Source organism: Salarias fasciatus, chromosome 15, assembly GCF_902148845.1.
Source record: "Salarias fasciatus chromosome 15, fSalaFa1.1, whole genome shotgun sequence".
NCBI classification, from domain to species: Eukaryota; Metazoa; Chordata; class Actinopteri; order Blenniiformes; family Blenniidae; genus Salarias; species Salarias fasciatus.
In genome coordinates this window covers 6,395,185-6,419,521 of record NC_043759.1, presented here as the reverse complement: position 1 = coordinate 6,419,521, position 24,337 = coordinate 6,395,185, and the positions used below count along the sequence as shown (strand labels likewise).

At 43.0% G+C, this 24,337-nt stretch overlaps 1 protein-coding gene across 1 annotated transcript in view; it reads left to right on the top strand.

Moving 5' to 3' along the window:
- The first annotated feature begins 689 nt into the window (after window positions 1-689).
- Window positions 690-24,337, top strand: part of myt1la (myelin transcription factor 1-like, a) — a 70,621-nt gene continuing 46,973 nt past the window's right edge. Inside the window, 3 exon segments of the mRNA XM_030109832.1 lie at window positions 690-790; window positions 21,782-21,836; window positions 22,448-22,481. Coding sequence (XP_029965692.1) covers window positions 785-790; window positions 21,782-21,836; window positions 22,448-22,481 — 95 coding nt within the window. The 5' untranslated portion in view covers window positions 690-784.

Sequence of the window (24,337 nt, the reverse complement as noted above, 5' to 3'; positions counted from 1 at the left end):
TGAGCAGAACAAAGGGAGACACACACACACACACACACACACACACACACACACACACACACACACACACACACACACACACACACTGACACGTTTCAACGCCTATAGAGAGGAGTGTGTGTATGAGTGTGTGTCTGTGTTGATTTCCCATCTGCAGGCACGCACGCGCACGCGCACCGTCTGTACGTTCTGAATTAATTCAGAGAGCGAGAGAGAGAGAGAGAGAGAGGGATGGATGGAGGGAGGGAGGAGGGAGGGAGGGAGGTGATGTGGATGCATCCTTCAGAGGAGCTCGTGCGCGCGCTCCCCTCCGTCGGGCGCGGAGCATGCGTGCGCGCTCTGGAGAAATAAAGGAAGGAGAGAGAGAGAGAGAGAGAGAGAGAGAGAGAGAGAGAGAGAGAGAGAGAGAGAGAGGGTAAAGCAGCCGTCTTCTTCTTCGTTTACTGCTGCAGTGTCTGATTCTCCCTCTCCCACCTTCATCATCATCATCCTCTCCTCCCTCCTGTCTGTCTGTCTGCCTCCCCCTCCCCCCTCCCCCTCCTCCTCCTCCCCCTCCTCCTCCTCCTCTTCCTCCTCCTCTCAGCCAGTGAAGGCATGGCCAGATACCACAGCGACAAAAGAGAGAGAGCGCGGTGGAGAGACACTGGGAAATAGAGAGAGAGAGAGCGAGAGAGGAAGGGAGAGAGAGAGAGAGAGAGAGAGAAGAAGGCTGCAGACTTTCAGACCGGAGAGGAAGAGGAGAGGAGGAAGAAGAAGAAGAGATAGAGGAGTCTCCATCTTCGCCATGCCAGTATGTTATTTTTCCTGCTCTTGCCGTGCGTGGTGTTGCGTGATGCTGCGCTCCGTGCGCGCGGCTTTGTGCGCCTCCCTCACATTGTTCTCATGATCATCCTCCGGTGTGTGTGTGTGTGTGCGTGTGCGTGTGTGTGTGTGTGTGTGACAGTCGGTCCTGTCTCCGTCCCAGCGCCGCCGGGCTGTGACAGTGCGTCTCCGCACGCCTTCACAGGGACATTGTCTCACTGCCTTTCCCAGGTCTATTTATTTCCCATGATTCATGCTTATTTTGGCGTCCTGTTAGTGTGTCAGTGTCTCCGTGCGTCTCCTCTCTCACTTTCACATCATGGACACATCCATATTTGCCCAGATGAGTGTTTCTCCGTCACGTCCCGCACTGTTTCGTGCTCCCCTGCACTCTCTCGCCTGTAAGTTGGGACGGAGCCGCGCGGGGCTGCTCCGCTGCCGCTCGGTGAAGTGACCTTACGGCACCTCCTGATTACGCTGGTGTTTCATTAATTTCCGTGTTATTGCTTTGAGGTGTCAGGGAAGCCCGCCGCTCTATAACATCCCTGTAATATTTGGGTAATGTGCCCGCAGGGGGCCGTGGAGCCGGTATTGCTCTGTATGGTGAGAGGGTATAGGACCCCCCAGCAGACCCAACGTCCACTTTTTGTACTCTGACAGGGTGAATATTTCTCTAATGATCCCATGCAGGGCTGAAGTCAAGTCTGATCTGACCTCATGGCACCTTTTCATTAACTTTATCTGCTCTGTTTACCATGGAAAATTTACTGTGTCCGTGCAGGGTCTCTCTCCACATCTCAGACACTGACAGGAAATACTCTTCATTTTCAAAGTAACTAAACAGTTGAATATATATACATACTGTTGTGCATCTCAAAGTGTCAGTTTGTTGCAACACGCCACATTTCAGGGTATATTGTAATCATATTTTGTACATTTTAGAGGAATATTGTATTATATATTGCTCATTTCTTTCTTCAACTTCTATTTTTTTGGTTTCTTTTTCCTCCCTACATTCTCCATTTTTTATTTTTTAACTCTGGGTGATGTATGTCTACACTGTTGAGGAGAATAGATGACTCCTCTGGGTTTTATCTACAGTAGAATTCAGTTCAATTTGACTTTGACATATTGATTAAATGGATCCAAATACTGTAATTATAAAGCTTGAATCAAAATTTTATTCAGCATATTTATTATTATTAGCATGGTTTGGCTGGATTCTTGGGTCTTCATCAGAAATATAGGAATAAAGGAAACAAAACAAAACATACATGCAAACAAACTGCAGTGCTTTGTGAAAGAAAAGTTAGAAACAGTGCTGTTTGATCTTCAAGTGGATACAATTGTGAAAAAGTATTATCATTACATATCATTATCAGATTAATGAAATTAAAAATCAATTTTTAATTTCAGATTACGAAAGCGTTTCTGTTGTTATTATTATTATTATTATTATTATTATTATTATTATTATTATTATTATTGTTACAGACCACATGTCTCAATTTCTGTTACAATGCTAGGACAGAAAAATGCAACTACAAAAAAATCCATCAAGTTTACGTAAAAAAAAAAAATCCCGATAACTTTAAATCACGAAATTCAAAACTGAATCAGGTGTCTAATCATCATTGGGAAATTCAGATAAAATATACATTTCCTATCAGTATAATGCATGTTATTATTATTATTATTATTATTATTATTATTGAGTCTCTGCATATGATGGTGAACCTGGAGAAATCTTTTGTGGCTCAAAGCTAAATTCAACGACTAAATCAGTCATTTTTTGTTCAGATTATTTCGGCTTTTTCACAATTTTACCAAGAAACTAAATGAAAATCCATGAAATCCAAGAACTAAGTCCCTGGAACGGAAACAAATTTCTTCTACAAATTTGATGTAAAATCATATTTCCAGCAGCAGGTTTTAAAATCTGTGATTTGATCATTATGAGGTCCACAAGGAAATATACAGTAATAGTGGTTCATGAAAATTTAAATTCAGTTTTTAATTGGATATGGTAATTACAGAGTATTTACAACTCATATCAGGTTCGACGTTAATTTAAATGACCTTTCTCCTCCCACAGTCTTTAAAATTAATATTGTATTAACGTGAGGAAATTGGTCCGTGAGCTGCACAGAATCAGGATGGGGACCGCATGTGGCCCATGGGCCACCAGATTCACATCTATTATGGATAAAAATGCTGCTTAAGCAAACACACACACTCTGGTGAAATAATTTAAGCACTATTTCACTGAGGAAGTAGATTTATGGGGGGTTTTATCCCCAAAATGCAAACAAGAGGAATAATATTGTAAATTCAGAGTCTGAGCTGATTTTTTTTTTTTTTTTCAAGTTAAACTATTTTAACGGTCCACTTTAGATGAAATTGGCCGTTTGCGTCTCCTTGAACTAAGTTGCGTTTGACCCCTCTGGTTTATATGAAACAAGCTGGGATGGAAGAGAATCAATGATGTGTATGAGACTTATCAATCTCATTACAAAAACAAACAGCAACTCATGGCCTGGCACGGAATCATTCATTCATCATCATTTTCATCATTTCTGCCGTTTCCGTGTGAATTCAGATCATTTTCAAATGAAAACACCAAAGTGATGTTTTTACTTGAAACACTGTGGTGCAAATGGGGTAAAAAAACATAACAAGTCTTTACATACAGCATGTAGCCCTCACATCTGTTATGCAAATGTTTTTTTTTACGTTACAGCTAATTTAACCTTTTTCTCTTTGTTTTTAAGGGTTTGTTGTGTTCATGATTAAAGAAAGTCAAGTTCCACGAGTGTTGGTCTGTTTTTAAAAGTTCAGATACGGTTTGATTTGTCCAGCTGTTTTCAAGAGTGATCTTAGAAGGTTGTTCGAAGAAACTGAGTTTACTTTTGAAAGAACTCAGTTCTTAAGTTTAGGTCAAGAGTAAAAAACATGCTTTAAAGAGTCCAGGTCTGGATTAGAGAACCCAGATCTTAAAGTGTTTTACTCCACAGATATGTGTTGAGAATCCTGGTCAGATTAAAGTCTCTTAGTCAGAGCTGTGGTTTGAAGAGTGGAGGCCGTTTCCAATGTGCCCAGGTCTGGATTTGTTTCCCAGTGTGATGTGATGAATCCAGCAGTTTAGACTTTAAAGGCCAGGTTGTGTTTATCTGTGTTACCATGACAACAAGTTTTCATCGCTGAGTTGTTAGTTGTTTTGAAGAGTTTTAAGTCTACAATTTAAAAGGTTTCATCTTGTTTTAAAGGATCGGTGTCTCCTTTTTATAAGTATATTTGATTATTTTGGCCTGAAGGTAAAGATGATGGGTCTGCCTGTAAAGAGTGAGCGCGTGTTTTGAAGAGTGCAGGTTAGATTTGAAGACTTGGACTTGAAATACTCCAGTCGAGGTTTGAAGTCTGTTTCAAAGAGACGCGCTTTGAAGGGTCTTCTTGTTTTTAAGGGAATCCCAGATGTGATTCTAAAAGGTTTGGTCATGTTTAAAGAATCTCTGCCTACTTCCTAAAGCACCCAGGCAAAGCTGTGAGATCCTGAGTTTTCGTTTCAGAAAAGTTTTGCGTTTACATGGCAACGCTGTAGCTAGCATGGCAGGCTTTAAAGGTGGTGCTGTCGGTTGTTTTTGTTATGAAACCACACAGCAATTGAAAATTTGCTGTACTGCATAGTTGAAGATGCAATACTTGACAAATTTACTATAAAAATAATTAAAGACATTCCAATTTGCCACCTGTTATTGAAGAAACATTCCTTTTAAACAAGCTGTCTTCTGCATCAACAATGTCTTGAGAGGCATAGAGTGGAACAGCTGTGGTGGGCGGGGCTAGACATCACTACTTCCTGGTTCCAGAGCCAATCAGATGTGAGTTCCCAGGTGGCCAAACAAGCAGTGCAGGGTCAGGGGTGAAGAACAGTATGTGAGCTAAAACATTGTCTCTTCTCCTTCTTCCACCCAGAAAGTGTGCAGAGAGAATATGCTCTGAGAATATATATATATATATATATATATATATATATATATATATATATATATATATATATATATATACACACACCTCCTGGGTCCGTGGCCAAAGGTATGTGGGTCAAGCAGGCTTTGATCTTCTTGAGCTTTGACTGGTTTTCTGTTGTGTTCTCGTGCTGCTGGAGGTGGAGGAGGAGGTGGCGGGTGGTGGGAGAGTAAAGCAGACTGGAGTTTAGAGCCTCCCAACTCTTGGCCCAGTCGAGATGCATGAGAAATCTTTCTGCCAAAAGGTTGGAAATGGCTCTTCCAGTTGATCTGGGCTCCGTCTGCGAGGTTTTGGAGAGAGAGAGAGGTTGACTTTGCCATTGAGTCGGCGAGCGAGCGGAGACCCGTCAGAGTGTAATCTTTCCCTCGGATCTTTCCCTCTGTCGAGTCTGGTTTTTATGGCTCGTGGTGAACCACAGTGGATATCTCTCTTGGCTGTTTTGCTGTGTAAACAAAGAGTGCAGGTGAACCCGTCTGTGAAGTAATGAAAGAAAGAAAAAAATCCTTTATTTCCTGCCGGCTCTCTGCAGACTCAGAGTCAGAGACAGGCCAGAGCCCGGCAATCATTCATAACTGCAGAGTAAAATACCTCCCAACACACACACACACACACACACACACACACACACACACACACACACACACACACACACCAACCAGCCCGTGTGCAGCAGAGGATATTAAACATAGGTTTGACTAACGCTTGACCAGTCGCAGCAGACTGCTGGTCACAAATAAATCCTCCTGTTTGTCTTTTCACATCGCTGCTCAGTCAACGCGTGAATGTTGCAGATATCTGCTGTGAGCGGAGCCTGGGAAGTTCCCCCTGGTCTCTTTACAAGCTCTGGAATAATGGGCCGTGTAATTCTGACTTGTTTGGTGAACTTTTTTCCTCACAAACAGGATTGTTAATCATCTGTTCATGCAGCAAGAGAAGTAGAGATTTGAGCAGTTAAAGAATGACTGAACGTCAGAGCTGGGAGCAAAGATGTGACGAGAAGAATCAGCTCTGCTTTACCTCCAAATCTGTTTCCTCACACAGTCCAAGAAGCTTTACCTTTATTACAGAGCACATCATTAAGGAATACTCTCCAGACCAGGGGTGTCAAACTCATTCTAGTTCAGGGACCATACATAGCCTATCTACATCAATCTTGAGTGGGTAGAAGTTTTTAGTCGACAAAACCATCTAAAAGGTGTCTGAGTACTTTAATATAGGGATTGAATATGATGACATATGTTATACTTAATATATTGACATTAAAATAATAGACAGAGACTCTCCCAGCAGTCTAAACCTGCAGCAGCTTAACTAGAAAGTGCTTCAGGTTTGGATGTTTTTATCATCTTAAATGTAGAGACAGTGTTTAGTGCTTCCATTAATACATTCATACAGAGAACAGATCACCATTTACACCATTCTCTCAGAAATTCCAACATATTAATTTCTCGTGTCGAGTCACAGAGTTGACGTCAAGTTTTCAAAGGTTTCTTCAATTCCAGATGGAGGTTTCCAGAGTGACAGCACTCAGATATATCTTTCCAACTTGGACACGGGAGCTTTAGATGGGAAGCTGGACGATGTTGGAGAAAGCTTTACTGCCACTGATCTCCTCTGTGAGCATGTGGAAATTTGACTCACATTTTGAATTAAACACTAGAATTAGTACAAATTGGCCTGGTTAAACGAGAGTTACAAAGTACAAGAATGAGAATAGAGTCCACATAAGTCCTGCAGCGTAAGTATAGAGACGGAGAGATCCAAAGAGTTGGACCCATAACCTGAAATACACTTTTGTTCATAACTGAGATCGTAGGACCGGTAACTGTTCCACGCAGCAGTGTGCAGTTGGAATAATTCAGTAATATAAATGGGTTCCGGGTTGTTAAGAGCTTCATATGTGAGTACAAGTACCTTAAATTGGTGTCTGAACATAATGAGGAGCCAGTAAAGAGAAAGTAAAATTGGTGAAATGTGAGCCTTCACACTGGTGGAAATCAAGAGTCTTGCGGATAAGTTTGCAGTTGATCTGGAAATGATTTGCTTCGCAACAGGGTGCACGTTTTCAGGAGTTCAGAAGCTATTGTAGTTTTCCCTAAAATAAGCACATCTGAAGTTGACTTTCACCCCTCGACAGGTCTAGACGCCATCATTTCGGATAGAAGTAGTGTTTGATCTGTCCATTCACCCCGATTTCCTCCAAATTCAAATGGGTTGAGCTGGTATTCCCCAGTACATCTCTTCTCAAGCTGCTATAGCTTTCTCAACAGGAACATCTGTTTATGATGGCAGAAAATGGATGGATGGACATCTGCGGTGTTTTCTCAAAAGATTTGGACCGAAGCTCAGTTTACACAACATTTCAAGGAAAAATGCATTGTTTCGGCGTTTTCATTTCAGAAAAGTTTTGCGTAATTGTTATGGATTGTTAGAAAAGTGACTGTCAACACTAAAACTTCCAAGTCCAGGAGAATCAGGACCTACTGGCAACTTTGAAGCATCTTCTCCTTGAGTGCATCACACATCAAAAAAACCCAAAAAACTTTCAATATTTCGCTTTGTCACCACAGAAGAACTAATTTCACCTCTAAATGTGTTTATTCAGCCTGTAGCCTTTAACTCTGGATCATGGCTTAAAGTGAGAGGTTTGGCAGACGCTGTGCATTTTTATTAAGTGTGTACATTGTGGTAATTCACTCTGCTCAGTTTTATGTGCCTTTTGGTGACATTTATGCTCTCGCCGTCCAGATTCTCACTTCAGTTGAAACCGAACAGGAACAAGCGGCCCAGGGTTGTATTAATCTGAGTGTAGAGATTGATGGCACATCATCACTCCCTCCCACGATGCTAAAGGTGAAGCCCAAATGTGTCAGGAGTAGTGACTGCTGGATTGACTCAAAAAAAAAAAAGAATGTCTGACCTTGAGATAGCAGAAGCTGCTTCTGGTTACGTTTTGTTTCCTTCTGGCCAAGGCGGTCGCTGATTGGACTAAACCAGATATTTTTACTCTAACTAACCAATAATCGACTCTTGACAAACATTGACAGCAACAGTCCAGTTCACCTTCAGGACAGAAGTTTGGACGTAATGGACGCAGATCAGACAGCAGTCAGTCTGGAAAACAAAAGGTGTCCACGTGTTAAAATCGGTGGTGCTGAGAGAAAGTACCGACGAAATGTGGACAAGAGAAGACTTGACTGCAGCTTTTCTCGGATGATGTCAGGCTGAACCGCCGAGACCTCGTCTGAACCGCCAGCCAGTCTGTCCGTCTGTCCGCCCGCCTTTTATTAAATCTGAGCTACTGCCAAGACAGCCATCAATCTGATTATCTTACTCTGATCAATGGAGGTCAGCAGTGTGCACGCACACACACACACACACACACACACACACACACACACACACACGGAGCAAAAGCATCTTCCTCTTTCTATTGTGAACCTCCGAATGACTCATAGTGTAAAAACCACACATACAGTGCAGAACACACATAACCCAGATAGCGAAACACACATTTCTCAGTGATTCATCCCGGGTAGACCCTGCTGAGGTGTGTGTGGGTGCACGAGGTGTGCATACAAAATCACTTGCTAATGGCAGCAGACTGACGGACGATTTGTTAAAAAAAAAAAAAAAAAAAAAAATCGCCTTTACAGTCATGATCTCTGGAAAACTTTTCAATTTGTGATCAGTTCTGTTTTATATATACACACACACACACACACACACACACACACACACACACACACACACACACACACACACACACACAGTGATATTTTTATCATCTAATTTAATACAGACACTCTTACAGTGAGATTAAAACATGTCATCAGCCAAAAGGTTAATATTTATCTTAAGACTCTGTGAAAATAGAAATAGATCTGCACACAAACATACCTGTTTTCATGTCTTTTGGGGACGTCGTACAGACTTACATTCATTTACACGAGCCGTCCATCATGCCTCCTGCTTGTATAAAACTTAGTGGAACCTTAAAACATGGTTTCAGGTGATAATTTATTGATGCGCCGTAGCAGGAATTGAGTTTTGACCTCATTTCTCAGTTATGTCCCCATAATGACGGCATTAACAGAAACAAGCCCCCATAATGTAGGAAGAGCACACACAGACACACAGATTTTTTTTTTTTGACTAAAACATCTGATCATCTCAGAGTTTATGGGCTTCAGAAGTCTTGTATCCCCGTTTTAAACTAAATTACCTTCTGAAAACTGAGACTTTAGTCATGTTTTTAAATGCCTTACATACAAACACATCCCCCTCTATGTTCTCTCACACATACATACTTTATATTCACACATTTCTTGATGTCTTCCTACATCAATTTCCCGCAGATTTACTATAAATACTATGAAGACAGTCATCGGTGGAACTTGCTTAACTCTGCCACTCAAACCTCAAAATCTATATTTCCCTATAGATTTTATGGTTTACTGTGTGTAAGCTTGATTTTTGCTTCCATGTTTCGAACATGTCCTCATATTGTATGCATATTCAGAGTTATTTGTCCTCACACTGCCAGATAAACACACACACACACACACACACACACACACACACACACACACACACAGCTGTGTCCATATGCGTTTTGAGGACTTGACATAAAATCCTAATCATAAAAATGTCACGAATGACTTTGTGAGGACTTCATATTTCTGAGACGTGCCCATAGCGCGAGCGTGTTCGCAGACGCAGATCCCCACGATGTAAGTAAAACACACTCACACCCACACACTAATTCAAACAGCCGTAACGATCGCGGATCTCTGCAGCCGATCACGACCCGCTTTCACTGCTTGTTACAGATCATTAAAGCTTCACACCCTGACCACATTCACTCCTCAACCTGTCACTCAGCCTCCGCCCCCGCCTCCACCCCCACCCCCGCACTGCCGCCACCTCACCTCACCTCGCCCGCTGCAGCAGTGAATGATGGGAGGAGGAGGAGGAGGAGGGGGGGGGGGGGGTGTCAGGGGCCGAGTTCTCGTCTGCACTGTGAAAAATGACCGTCTGATTAAACCTCCGTGATGCAAACCGGGGAATTAACGCCACTTTCCACCTAAATCACACTTTGTTCGATTTTTGTACTGCATCGGAGACTGAAGTGAGCTGAACGTCGGCACGGCACGCTCGCGCCATGAAGTAGAACAAAATATGTATTGTATACAGCTAAAGAAAGTATGTATGACATGTCTTACCTCAGCCACTTTATATTTCCTATATGGAATATTTTTTATTCTTTTTGAACCCACAAAATGCATGTTTAAAGAATAATCTGTCAATTGTTTTGTTGGTACACAGTGAAGGCAAACACACATTTCTGAAGTCAGCGTCACAAAGTGTGTGAATAGCTGGTCAGTCTTTAAAAGCCTTCCGTAACAGGTGTGAATGACTGGATCTGCTCCTTATTCTGAAAAACAGAGACATTTCTCTCCGATATGAGATTAATAAGATTAATTTGAGTTGTTCAGCGACACCCCCAAACCGAACATTTAAAATATTTATGTGATGAGATTAAAACGGGAATCTTCGGCGGCTGTTGGTTTTCATAATCACTCCTTAATTTTCCATCAGTGTGACGCACCTTCGTTTGTAAATGCTGTTATAATTGTGTTGTTATTTATGAGAGCTCTTGTGTGCGGAAACGCCCGGAGCTGGAACCATCAAAGACAGCGGACGTGTGCGACGCGACGCGTGGCAGCGGCAGACCGTTTGAGCTGCTGCTGTCGTTTGTTGCATTTAGAAAGCGAGTTTAGTGGATTTGTGTGTCAGCAGATCGAGTCTTCATCTATTAGAAACGTTTAATTTTCAAGCAAAAATATTTCAGGTGCGATTTTCATCATTTTGAAGACGTTGCTCAATCCCACAATTCCTCATTAATATAATTAAATCATACATTTAGTTGAAATATGAATAACATTCACAGCATATCGAGGGAAACCTAATTTCAGGCCCCGTTCAGAAGCAATTGTTTGTTGGGAGTGGAACCGTCCAGTTCTCTCTGAATTTGCTCGTCGGTAAGCAACGCGAGGAAGGTTTGCACCCCGGCGTCCACTTTTTCACTGCCATTTAAAAAGAAGACGTTGAATGTGACAAACGCCTGGTTGTATAGGAATGCCGGGTTGTGTTGTTTACTCCTTGTGTGGCGACTGTTAACAGCGCTGTGACGATTCTTTGAACCGTTTGGCGTCTCCGGTGTCTCTACCACCTTTCAGTATCGGGCTGCTGTTTTTTTGGAATGCTGGAGGAGCAAATACCAAAAAAACAGTAGAGTGGAGTAGAGTCATGACCATCAGAGGAAATCAGAGCTGAAAGTCACCTGGAGTAACAACCCAGCCTGGTGGTCTGTCCTTATCAATGGTTGTGTTACTCTCATTGTAGATGTTTATAGTGTGTGTTGTTTCATGACAAAAACAAACAATAGCATCAAACCGCCGCGTCAGAAAACCACTTGTTTCCTCTAGTTTTCCTTCCTCGCTTTTCTCTCACTCCGGACTGACAAATCAGGCTCATGGGGGGGGAAAAAAAGATAGAAAATGAAGCATCTGGAAGTCACGACAGTTATTCACGGCGATCAGGTCAGAGATTTAGCGTCCTGTGAGGATCCGGTTTCCGACTCGTACTCCAGTTCCTTCACTGAGATGAAAGCAGCATCATAATAAACCATCTGATGATTCACACTCTGCTTACGGCTCAGGAATTAGCGCCGGCCTTGGTTAGCCTTTTAGCATCTTTTTGACCCTCAGCCGGGCGGTTTTCAATTGAATATTTTTTTTCAGTGGCGCCGCAGTCAAGAGCAGCTGTTGGTTACGGCGTGATGAAAAGCCAGATCCGGCGTTTGAAGCTGAGAGGAGAGACTCACTGTGGAGGAGAAAGTCCTGATTCCATCTGCTCTGAAGGGCTGATGTGACTCCATGGACCTGGGAGGAGGAGGAGGAGGAGGAGGAGGAGGTGATAGATGAGCCCCAACTTTTTCTAATAATATAGCATTAATCCTTTACATTGAATAGTATTTAAAATGTATTCCAACAACATTCCTGCAAGAAAATGTTTATTCCACTTAAAGTGGCCGACTTTCATACTTTTATTATTTAAAATATGCATATTTCAATCAGAACTTTAGCATTTTATCCATGGTTAGGACTTTTAAATGAAAAAAAAAACTACAATACTTTGTATAAATAACAACTTGGAATGAGTATTTTTAGCATTGGAAAAATGTAAAACTGAAGTATTTTTCTTGTGAAAGATTAATTAATCGACACACCCTGTTTTTTTCTCACTGTTCACCAACAATAACTAATTATACCGTATGATGTTATTGTAGTTCAGTATGGACTAATTCAGTTGCACTTTCACTTACAACAGTTTTTACAGCTTGATATGAACAGTATTGTAGGCACACAAAATGAACCTGATCAGCATTTTTACAATATGGTATCAATACTGTAACTCATGTTCACAATACGCAAATCTATTAAAGTCATTTTTCTACTGTGTAGAATAGACATCACACAGTATTTCACGCTGATGTTGACCCTGAATTAAAATTTTTATACACAAATTCCTCTTATGAAAGAGAATTTGTAGAATGAAATATTTGCTCGTCGTGACTGTGGCCGTGTCTGCAGGTTTCAGTGAGCCGCCGCTCGGCGTCTCTCTCTCCGATTGGTCAGAGGTTAATTGACACGGCTAATCACCCGATTGGTCCAGTCTCCATGGAAACCAGGAGTGAGAGGGGTGGTGTAGGGAGGGAGCCGGGCGGAGGCCTTCACAGCACGCTCTGCTTTGCTGCTACAGCTTTATTTTTAATTGTAGCGTGTCGTGTGTGTGTGTGTGTGTGTGTGTGTGTGTGTGTGTGTGTGTGTGTGTGTGTGTGTGTGTGTGTGTGTGTGTGTGTGTGTGTGTGTGTGTGTGTGTGCGTGTGTGTCCATCCACCACAACAGTGTGGGACTTTTTTCGAGGCCATCATCGGTAACAAGCTGTCTCGTTAACTCTGATCATTTCTTCTAAGGTGGATCACGCTTCACTTTAACTGTGTCGCTGCCAGTAAAATTCATGTTAGGAAAAGTCATTCCAGCTTTTTTTGAAAAGTCTCCTTTTGGATTTTACACCCCTCTGGCTATCGGAGGTCAAGCGAGCCGACGCATAACGAAGAACTTCTCTAATATAAAATAGAAATCCTCATTCATTTTAATGGACATCTTGTAAAAAACTTTATTTGACTTGAGTTATCGTTTTCCTGTCAGAGTCTGTACTGAAGGGACTAATTTGAAATGACTTACATTGCTGTCTTTGTATCATGTGGGTCTAAAGGGGTTTTCCACAGGTGGACATCACAGAAATTAGAAGATAGAATCTTAAAACTAGTTCCATTTTATTTTGGATTGTTGTGTTTTTGCTGTTTCCTGTACTGTGCTGTACTGTACCACATAACATTTCCCTTCTCTGATGGCGGCCGGGGTCAGTTTGTAACGAAGTGTGTAAAACCCGTCCAACAATAGAAAGCAGCCCAAATCTCCATCTCTGTAGAAAATGCACGTTAAAACTGTAAAAACCGTATTTACATGATAAAAGACACGTCACAGGCACATAACCATTTCATCAGCCCGCCCGACGTGTTCACAAGTAGCCTGATTTGGCAGAAACCCGCCCAATCTGGCAACACAGAGCCGCTCAGGTCATGGAGCTCGTTTTTGTGCAATTTTGGTGCCGTTTGACTTTCCTGCAGTGACGAAGTACAAAGTCGTTCATTCGTCGAATGCTTGTAATGATTATATCATGTTGTTTGTTATGTATTCTGCTAGAGGAATTCAAAATAAGAATGTTAAGGCAAAAACGCAACACAGGTTTTATTTTGAAATCACTTATTTTGGAACACGTATCGAGTTTCCTTGTGGCACCCGACTTGCTCCTGTTGAGACTGACACCTCAGGGCTCCGGCGCACGGAAAAATAGGACGGACGGGTTCCATAGCGGCGCCGGATCCGGACCCCAGCCGCACCGTGGCTGGCGTGAGCCGCCACATTGATTTTAATGACAAGTGACAGGCTGCGGTGTCCGGACCGGAGCTGCACCACATCCAGCGTGAGCCCGGCATGACTCCAGGATTTTTTTCAGGGGATATTTTTCCGGTGTTGTTTAGGGGGCCGTGTCAAATGTGGAGGCAGACCGTGTCTGGCCGGCGGGCCGTAGTTTGGGGACCACTGTTATAGAGCATCTTCCTCTCTCTCACTGTAACTTCCGTTGACTGAATCTGCTGACAGTGCAGCTGAATCGCAGCAATGGAATAATACACTTGTGTGAAGTTTGTGTTGATAGTAAAATGCAGTGAAAAGGAGGAGGAGGGGAACCGAATCTCTCCCCCACCACCACCCAACTCCACCCCCCCCCCCCCACCACCCCACCCGGCTCTGCTCGGTTCAGTTGTTTGGTTTGTGCGCCGCAGCATCACTTCACACACCAGGTGCTTCTGTTTGTTGGGCTTGATAAAAGTTCTCTGCTGTAATAAAACACTGAGCTGCTGTCTGGTTCCACCACACACACACACACACACACCTAACCTGACTGCTGTGTGTGTGTGTGTGTGTGTGTGTGTGTGTGTGTGTGTGTGTGTGTGTGTGTGTGTGTGTGTGTGTGTGTGTGTGTGTGTGTGTGTGTGTGTGAGAGCACGTTTGGACTCACAAACATTTGCCTGAGAGTGTTTGTATTTGTCGGCGCGCTGCAGACTCTCCCAGCCTCGAACTGGAGCGGTTTTTAGGGAGCGATGACAAACGACTCACAATCATCTTCAAGCATGAAAGTGGGTCCTCCAGCTGGGGGGGTGATTTTCCCGTCTCTTCATTCATTTTCTCGTGGTGGAAGCAGGCTAAGAAACGCAGTTGAGACGGCTTCATTCTGGGCCGTATCGTCCGGCTGCTCCCGGCGTGCTGTGGTCAGCGCCAGCGTCCACAACACGCCTGGAAAAGACCGCTGAGTGAATTTCTGCAGCCAGACAGGTACCACAGAGCTACAGCTCCAATTCAAAGCTTCTGATCTCAGTGTGTGTGTTCAGATTTAGCTTTTTGTCATAGTTCAGTTGCAGTTAGATCATTTCGGCGCCGTTTCAAATGAAAAGTTGCAATTATGGGTGACGGTCAACTGCGCATGAAAAATTCTGTTTTCCCTTGTTTCCATGGAAACAGAATCAGTGTTTTATAAGATATATGTTGGTATTTATATAGGAATAGATCCTATAAAAAGCATTGTAATGATCAGAAGAATTTGTGTGAAAAGTGAGCTTTGAAGGTAAAATCATGATGTGGAATTGGAGACGTTTGGTGTCAGCAGAATTAATCCTAATGTACTGACCTCCCAGTACCAGCACTAAACCACTCATTGGTGACAGATGACCTCCGTCGCCCTCGTTCGCACCGGTCCTGTCATCGTCAGCACTGGCAGACTGCTCCTATATCAGAGCGGCGGCTCCTCCGCCGGTGACAGAGCGACGGCCTCCGTCCTGATTTACACTGTTTACCGGCCGGACCAAATGACGTGTCAGATGTGAGGCGGAGAGAGATTTCAGGGGTGGCCGGAGCCACCTCGGGCCACGTCCTGGAGTCGGCTCCCTGAGATGGATGTGCTCTGCTGGAAGTGTGACCCTGAACACAGCCTCCAGCGCCCAGGCCACCAGAGAGTTTTAATATGAACAACTGGGCTCTCTTGAACCGGTGGACCAACAGTCTGCTGCATGTGTCAGTGCCTCATGAGATTATGGATACGAAACAGTTTCATTTTGGTTAATCAGATGATTAGATCAGACAAACCTGATTGATTTTCATACTAACATCAACTCTGAAAGAGATTATCCATCCATTGCTTCATTCGTCTGTCCATCCGTCTTTTTGTCCATCCATCCATTCATCAATCATCCATCCATCTGTTCTGTCTATTGGTCTGTCTGTTTAGCCATCCGTGAAAGCGGGGCCTCGCGATCCTTCTGACTTTTTGGGTTTTAAGCAGGAGGTGTCAGTAAAGTTACCACAGGGATAACGGGCTCGTGGCGGCCAAGCTTTCATAGCGACGTCGCGTTTTGATCCTGCGATGTCGGCTCTTCCTGTCATTGTGAAGCAGAATTCACCAGGCGCTGGATTGTTCACCCACTAGCAGGGAACGTGAGCTGGTTAGACCGTGGTGAGACAGGTTAGTTTTACCCTGATGATGTGTTGTTGCAACAGTAATCCTGCTCGCCCGTCCATTCATCATCTGTCTGTCTAGATATCCGTCCTCCCTTCAATCCGTCCACCTGTCCATCCATCCATGTATCCATTCCTCCCTTCATCCATCCATCTATTCATCAGTCTGTCCATCCATCCATCCATTCATACATCCATTCATACATCCATCAAACATCCTTTCTTCCGTCCGTCCACCATCCGTCCATCCATCCATCAGTTTGTCTATTCATCTATACATTCATCCATCCATCTATCCATCCTTTCTTCCATCCACCATCCATCCATCCATCCATCCGTCTGTCCGTCCATCCATCCATTCATCCATCCCTGCAACCATCCATCCATCTATCCTTCCTTCCGTCCGCCCATCCATCCATCCATCCATCCATCCATCCATCCATCCATCCATGCATCCATCCATCATCCATCAGTCTGTCCGTCCATCCAGCTATTCACCCATCCGTCCTTCCTTCTGTCCGTCCATGCATCCATCCATCCATCACTCAGTCTGTCTGTCCATCCATCCATTCATCCATCCGTCCATCCTGCCTTCCATTCTTGCATCCATCCATCCATCCATCCATCCTTCCTTCCTTCTGTCCATCCATGCTTCCTTCTATCCATCCGTCCATCCATCCAGATGGTATAGTTAGTCTGAACTGATAATCTGAAGTTTACAAAGATTTCCACATTTGATTTGGGGGCTTTTCTGGCGTCACAGTGAGAAACACCTCGGCTCAGTACAGAATGCTGTTCACACCCGTGTACAATGACAAATGCATGAAATGACACCTTGCTATTTTCCATCGGTTTCATTTCTATCCATTTAAAATCGCAGCTGTATTTAGAAGCTGACAAGCACTTGGAGCAAAGTTAGTATATAGTGTGTAATTACTGAAGTTCCATTTATTGTGTCTTGCAGATTTCAGTTGGAGTTTCCCAGTTTGTAAATGTCCAGGAGTCATTTTATTCCCTGCAACGTTCCAAATTCCATTTGTCTGACTGCTGGCACTTTAAGTCTGGACAGTATGGCTGTGTTAACACTCTGAGGTGTCTCCGCACTCGATGCATTCGGCTATTGCTAATGTTTGCATTGCCATCCACACCACAGTAAATGTTTCTCATGACTCATGAGTGTTGATGGAGGTCTGCAGGGGGCGCTGCAGCCAGCAGGCAGCTGGAGGCCTGAAAAAACTGTGTTAATGCTTCAAAAACCTGGCAGCGGAACAGAGTGTACATTTCTATACTTCTACAAAGAAGAGTGTGTGTGCGTGTGCGTGCGCGTGCGCGTGTGCGTGTGTGTGTGTGTGTGTCAGTATAGGAGAGCTCTGCATCATATTGTACCAGACAGGCAGAGTGTGGAACTGAATACTAAGCAGCAGGAAGCTCCTCTTCACACAGCGACAATCCAGCCATATAGGACACTGTGACACACACACACACACACACACACAGACACACACACACAGACACACACACACATACATACACACACACACACTGCACGATAGCCAGAGCTTGTTTTTCTCTTCATTTTGTGCATCGGTTGTTCAGGTTAGTCGCTCGTAACCATGAAATAAAAATGAGAAACTTCTGGAAAAACTAACGAGCCCGCATTGTTTCATTATCCTACCGCTACATGCACTATGTACTAATGATGCAGTACATCATCAGGCACACACACGCACACACACACACACACACACACACACACACACACACACACACACACACACACACACACACACACACACACACACACACACTGTACTTTCATCCTTGCTCAGACCTTTAATTGACATTGTTCACTGCTGAGCCCACAAAAGCTACTGATTAACCCTCGGAAGAGGTTAAAACACATTTAAGTGTGTTACTTTAAGAAGTTTGAATACAAGAAGGAAATCTAACTTCACATTGAGAAATATTCTAATATTTCAACATGTTCAGATCAGATTTTATTGGAAAAAAAAAGTAGTTGTGACTTTGCAAAATTTTTGAAAAATGTCCAATTATATCAGAGTCATAGTCTCTATTCCCTCACTTTAGAGCGATCTCTTTATTTTAAATGTTTTGATATATTTGTCATCACTATACACAGCGTTTTTTGCTGATTGTGCAAGATTTTTTTTTAAATATTTGGATTCCTTCCCAAAAAAATGAAACCATCAATAAAGTCATCAATATATATATTTAAAAAAAAAAACAACAACTTGAAAATGGTTCATTATCTTTTCTGAGATTCATTTCCCAAATAAAATCTCACAAATCTACCAAACCATGCATATACTACAAAATCCTTTAAATTTTCAAAAATTTAACCATTCACAGAAAAAGTCCATAATTTAAAAAAATAAATGTTTGCTCGCTAAGGCCTTGAAAATGCATCGTTTTAGTATTTTCATTTCAGAAAAGTGTCACGTTTACATGGTAACATCTAGAAAATGACATCAGTTTACATGGAAATGACAGAAACACAAAAAAAAATAGTGTCGTTTTCATGATCGGCCACTAGTGGCTGCTGTTGGTTGTTTTCCTATTGAAAACACACACATGCTAAAGAGAACGAAACACTGTAAACATTAACAATGGGAGAACACTGGCAAAGTTTTTGAATCTTCACTTTAAAGCAGCCGTGTGAACGAGGTTTTCTTTGGTATTTTTTTAAAGTTAGAATAGTCTATAGAATAGAAAATAGTCTGTAAGTTCATAAAAGACTTTCTAAATATCTCCTTTCCTTAATTTAAGTATTACAGAGTTTTAAAGATATTGAATTGTCGCCTCGATTGTGTTCTCAAAATCTTTCACCACATCACATGTACGACTGTCCAGTTTTTTTTTTTTTTTTTAATTTCTGAATTACCCGAGCCTCCTTTCAAAATATTTCACTTTTTGAAAAACATAGCAGTTGTGACGAGTGTACAATGCAAAAATATGTGATCTTTTAACGAAAACATGTCGATTGGACAAAAGGCTTCCGCGCTGTTCAGAAATGTCCTTGCAGCTCTGAATTTCTTCACCTCAGAGGTCTCAGTCTTGATAATGGTCCACACACACAAAGAGTGCACACACACGCACGTTCATACAGAGGTGGATAAAGGATACAGCCTATGTAAACACACATTCATAAGGCGAGAGAGGTTCGTGCGTCATCTGCATACACTCTGACTCACACACACATGCACATAAAGCACGCCGTCATATATTTCCCGGGGAGGCGGAGGTTTTTTTTTTTTTTTCTCTTTTTTCGGCCGAGCTCTTCATGAGGGAGGGAGACGGCGTTTGATGTAGGCTGCGTTGGAGCGCGCTCGCTGGAGTGGCGGCCTCAGATGCACCCGGCCTCGGTACGCCGTGGAAACATAATGGGAGTCGGTTGAGAGTTCAGGCGAGGCTGTCCACAATTTACATTTATATTAAGGCTGCGAACCCCCCCGAGCTGCACTGCAGCTGAGGAGGAGAGCAGCGGCGGCGCACCGGGGCTGCTGCGTTCACGTCTTCATGATCAAACTGTTGTTTTTACTCCTTTTTTTTTCTTCTTCTTCTTCTTCTTCTTGTTCTTCCTACTTTTATGTTGCTGTTTGCATTGAAAGGCTCCCAGCTGGACCTCGTGGAGGTTTCTCATGATTATTTCAAGCCAAAAAGGGATTTCTGTGTATGTGGGGGGGAAAAACACACACACACACACACACGGTAGTTGTGTTTTCGTTGCCTTTGTGTTGTGTTAGCACTTTACCGGTCACTGAGGCTCCATTAGTAATTTGCATTGCATCATATTGCACAGCAGCACTTCGTCCCAAACCACATCTCCCCATATTAATCATATAGCCTGCTAAAAATACACACATCGGCTGCATATTGATCATCCACTCTCTGACTCGCCGTCCTCGGTGAAGCCTCTCAGACCGTCACGTTGACGGCGTGTTCTTTGGCTTCTGCGGCGTTTCATAGACGTTGGAGTCCCAGTCTGCCGCTCGCCGCGGAGCGAGTTAACGTCTATTAAAGAGGGAGCAGGCGGAGAACAAAGGAGTGATTTACAGCCGCAGAAATACAGCCGCTAATAACCAGTAATATACAGTATATCCCACATGTAATATTCTTAAATAATGTCTTTAATGTTCTGCAAAGTAGAAACCCGGGACTCTCATGAATCATTTAACTCTGCTATAGCTTCATGTTATGACCTTCAATTTGAAGTATTCCAGAGTTCCGGGTGGCTGAAATTATATCAGTTAGAGGAGGAAGATGCTCTACAATCTGGATGTTAATAGGAGGAAGATGCTCTATTATCTAGATGTCAGTACACGTATGCACTCTTGTTAATGTTCCAAAATGTTCTTTATTCCCGTCCCGTCCTTCAGCTCACAGAATGAACAATGTGCTTTTATAAGGAGCTACACTTCACCTCATTGACCTCTCAGCTCGTTCAAGGATGCTGTTTATGTGAGAGGAGATCGTAGATGCATGAAAGACCTGGGTGTTTGGTCTGATCAGTGAGGAACAAGAGGCATTGACTGGAAAACACCGAAACTTGAAGTCCTGCTAATTGAAATTTCCTGTTTTTGCCCTCTGCTCGTTTCAAATGATCCTTCCAGTGGTAGAAAAGCCTCCTTGTTATCGGCTGTAATATGGATCATTTTCAGGTCAGGCTGTTAGTGGGTTTGTGAAAATGTGTTTAGCAGCGAGTGTGCGAGCCCTCTCCGGAGAGAGATCTAATTGACTGCATGAATTAAATTTAACATTTCAAAATATCAGTAAAATGTGTACATGGTATTTGGCAGGAGTCTCCCAAGTCTTCAAATGTCATCAGAATATCATAATTAGATGCTTCACAGAGCCAATAAAGTTCACCAGCTGCCCGCGCGCAGCGGGTTTGCTCAAGGAAACTCCAGCAGGACGACTCCGACACGTCTGCCTGTGTTTGTCTGCAGATCATGACTGTGGAGGAGGGTTTGTGAATCTCCGTCGGGCGTCGAGAGTCTTCAGCTTCAGGAGCAGCAGCAGATCGAGGCGGCGTCACACCGAGATACGACCAGGTAACACGTCTCCATGTGTGTGGAACGTTGCAGTACCAGCAGTGGCCTGAGGGGGCGGTGTGGCATTAGGACAAATGGTGAAACTTTGGGAAGAGTTGCTTCCTGGTTTCTGTTTCCTCTTTCCTGTTTCTGTCTTTAGAGCTGAGTCACTTCAGATTATAGTCCTCAGATTTTTCTTCCAAGCAGATTTCAGTCAAATCCAACAAATTAAAGTCCTATTTAATGCTCATTTTTACACTTTCGGGCTATAATTCAGGTCACTCTGGTCATGAACATGTATTTAGGATCACCAGTCTCTCAGGATTAAATCAGTGAAAAATCCAAAGTCAAACTTTCAGGGGGATGGAGAAAAACATATCTGTTACTCACAACCAAGCACTGAAAACTGAACAACAGCTGAACAACATTTTTCTGAAATGTTTTTGTGTTTCGGGGTCCTTTAGAGAAAGCCATCTTTAATTTACCGGTAAACTATTTCTTTTTAGGTTATTTTTTACTGCTGGAAAATGAAACAAACCAAACCGTTTTGGTTAATGCTAAAAGTGGCAGGGACAGAGACATTTTTATCAGGAAACATTTTCCTTTTTGGAGGAATTTAGAAAGGGATTTTGAAACTGCTGCAGGATCGAAACTGTTATTTATACTGATATTAAAAATGCCAACCCTTCTGTTTTCCTGCAGATGGAGGTGAATGTGGGTGAAAAGCGCCATCGAACACGATCCAAAGGAGTCCGAGGTACGAAACCAAGAGGCTGATTTTTTTTTAAATGATCTAAATTATAAAATATGGAAGAGAGGGCTGAGCTAAAAAAATATTATTTTGGGTTCTTTCATGAAGTTAAGGAAAAAAGAAAACATTTTCATTGTTTTCGTCTTTTTTCCGCACTAAAAAGAAAAATAGAATAGAAAAGGGGAAAGAGAAAGCAAGAGCTAAGTTTTTCTTCTCCTTTTTTCCTTTCAAACACGAAAGAGAAAGAAATGGAAAAAAGAGCAAAAATAAAGAGAAAAGGAAAAAAAGCAAAAAAGAAAACAAGCGACGGTTAAGTGAACACAGCAGAAGTGAATGCAAGTTGTGATTTATCTGTTGTGTATCAGTGGTTGTTGTAACACTGCAGACTCTGTCAGTCTGAATATGGACGTCATCTGGTGGAAAAGTGACGGTTAGCCTGAACTTTTCCAAACTAGACACCGACGACTGTAGGAACAACAAAATGAAGATGTTTCAGAGTGAAACAATCAGAACTGATCCAAGGTTCAAGAAATCCGTCAATATTTCAGATGTTTGTCGACGATGTGCTTCTCCCCTGTCCTGAGCTTGACACTGATCTCCTGTGTTTGTGTGTGAAGCCGCCGTGGAAGCAGTAACGCAGGAGCTGTTCAGGTAGGGATCCTTCCCTCGCCTCCGTGTTCGGCTGTTGGTGTGACTGTTGCGTTTGGTCTCGATGCTTCGTCTCATCACTGTCACATGTGGAGTCACTGCATGCTGGAAGCTGCTCAAGATTTTATCAGAAATAGTGGCAGATATTCCAGAAAATGATTACAAACTGTAGAACTCAACAGTTTATCCGCTGCTTTTAAATGAACATTTTAATAGAGGTAGTTAATAATTATTTAATACAGGTATTTTAAACGCTGCTGCTTCTATCCACATGTTAAACTAAAAGTAGGATAAAGAGCTCATCTTAAAGAAACTGGTGCAAGTTGTGAAAAACAGCCACAAAGTCAACCAGTCCTGAAAATAATTAAATAAAAATAACAGCACAACGAAACCATCTGCTATCAGAACAAAAAACTAGCAAGTGGCATCAAAAATAATAACCCGACAGATTAATCTCACACAGACTGGATGCATTAATTAACATCAGTTTACTGAATCCAGGACACAGAAACACAGGCCTCCAGATTAGATTGAATTAAAAAATTTAAATAATTAGTGTTTATATATTTATTGATACTAATGAATATATTGTAAATCTTATATTTTTGTCCCGAGGAATTTATATTATGTATTCCAGTTTAAAGCTAAATCAAGTCATTTGTTCTCATGCTCTAAGTTTTACTCCTGACATCCTGCGGCCGGACTGGACCACCTGTGGCGCCGGTTTTGGCTCTCGGGCCAGATGTTGAACACCCCTGGCTTTGCATTGCACTGTTTTCTACACGTTTGGCTGAATTACAATAAAATGCGCAAAATCCAGAGAGGTGGGAGTCACGACACTCTGGAGGAAAACACTGTTCTCATTGCCGCTCTACATGTGCAGAGCCACTAGTTACTGCGACCATGGTGCACAATGTTTCAGACAAGCCGCATTTTCTCCCGTTTCCATGGAGACGGACTCCAAGCCTTTTCCAGAAGTTCCGTTTTGGGGCCGCTTCAGTGACTCTGAGCTCCGTTGTCGTGTAAACAGACTCACAAACTGCAGCAGAAGTTTTCCATCTTCGCCTGGAGGCGTTGCCGTGTCGACGGAGCTTCAGTCGGATCCATAGCTCACGAATCTCTTCAAATCATGAAGGAAATCAGTATTTATCCTTGTGTTTCCTTTTTTTTTTTCAGCTCGGCAGCCGACAGTAGTCAGAATCTCTACCTGTGAGAAGTTTCTGCTTCACTTAATCTCATTTAGTAAAACTGACACATATTGGAGCGAGCGGCAGATTAGTTCTGAACCGGGTGTGATCCGGGTCAGCGCTCCACTGTAAACAGCATGTCGCGTCTGCACCGCCGAGCCCAGAGCGCCGAGCACGAGCCAGCCGCGACTCCCGTCTGCCGGGAGGCCAGGGCCGAGCGGTCGGAGGAGCGATTCCCTCAGAAAAAAAGAAATCTGTTAAAATATCCTCATCAATTAAATTTCCCTAATCTTGACTAATCTTCGGGGATAAACGCGCACAAATAGATTTGTCATTGTGACGTGACGGCAGATTTTCTTATTTTGCTGCGGTGAAATTAAAAATTCTTCCACGGCTTCATTTAAATTGCTAAATAAACACATCACATCTGTCAGCTCAGCGGGAATCGAGGCGACAGTTTGTGCAGCGCCGCAGCCATGAAATTTTAACTTTAACTCCGCTGGTTTCCCCCGAGCCGCCTAATGAGTCGGGCTGATGGGAGCGTTTTCACGACCCCCCGCGGACGGCGCCTGATGCCTTCTCTGACCCTTTAACCTTGACTCCGCCGCCTCCGCCGGGTCGTAATCTGCCTCGCGTGCAACACACATTAAATACCGACCTCCTCTGGCTTAA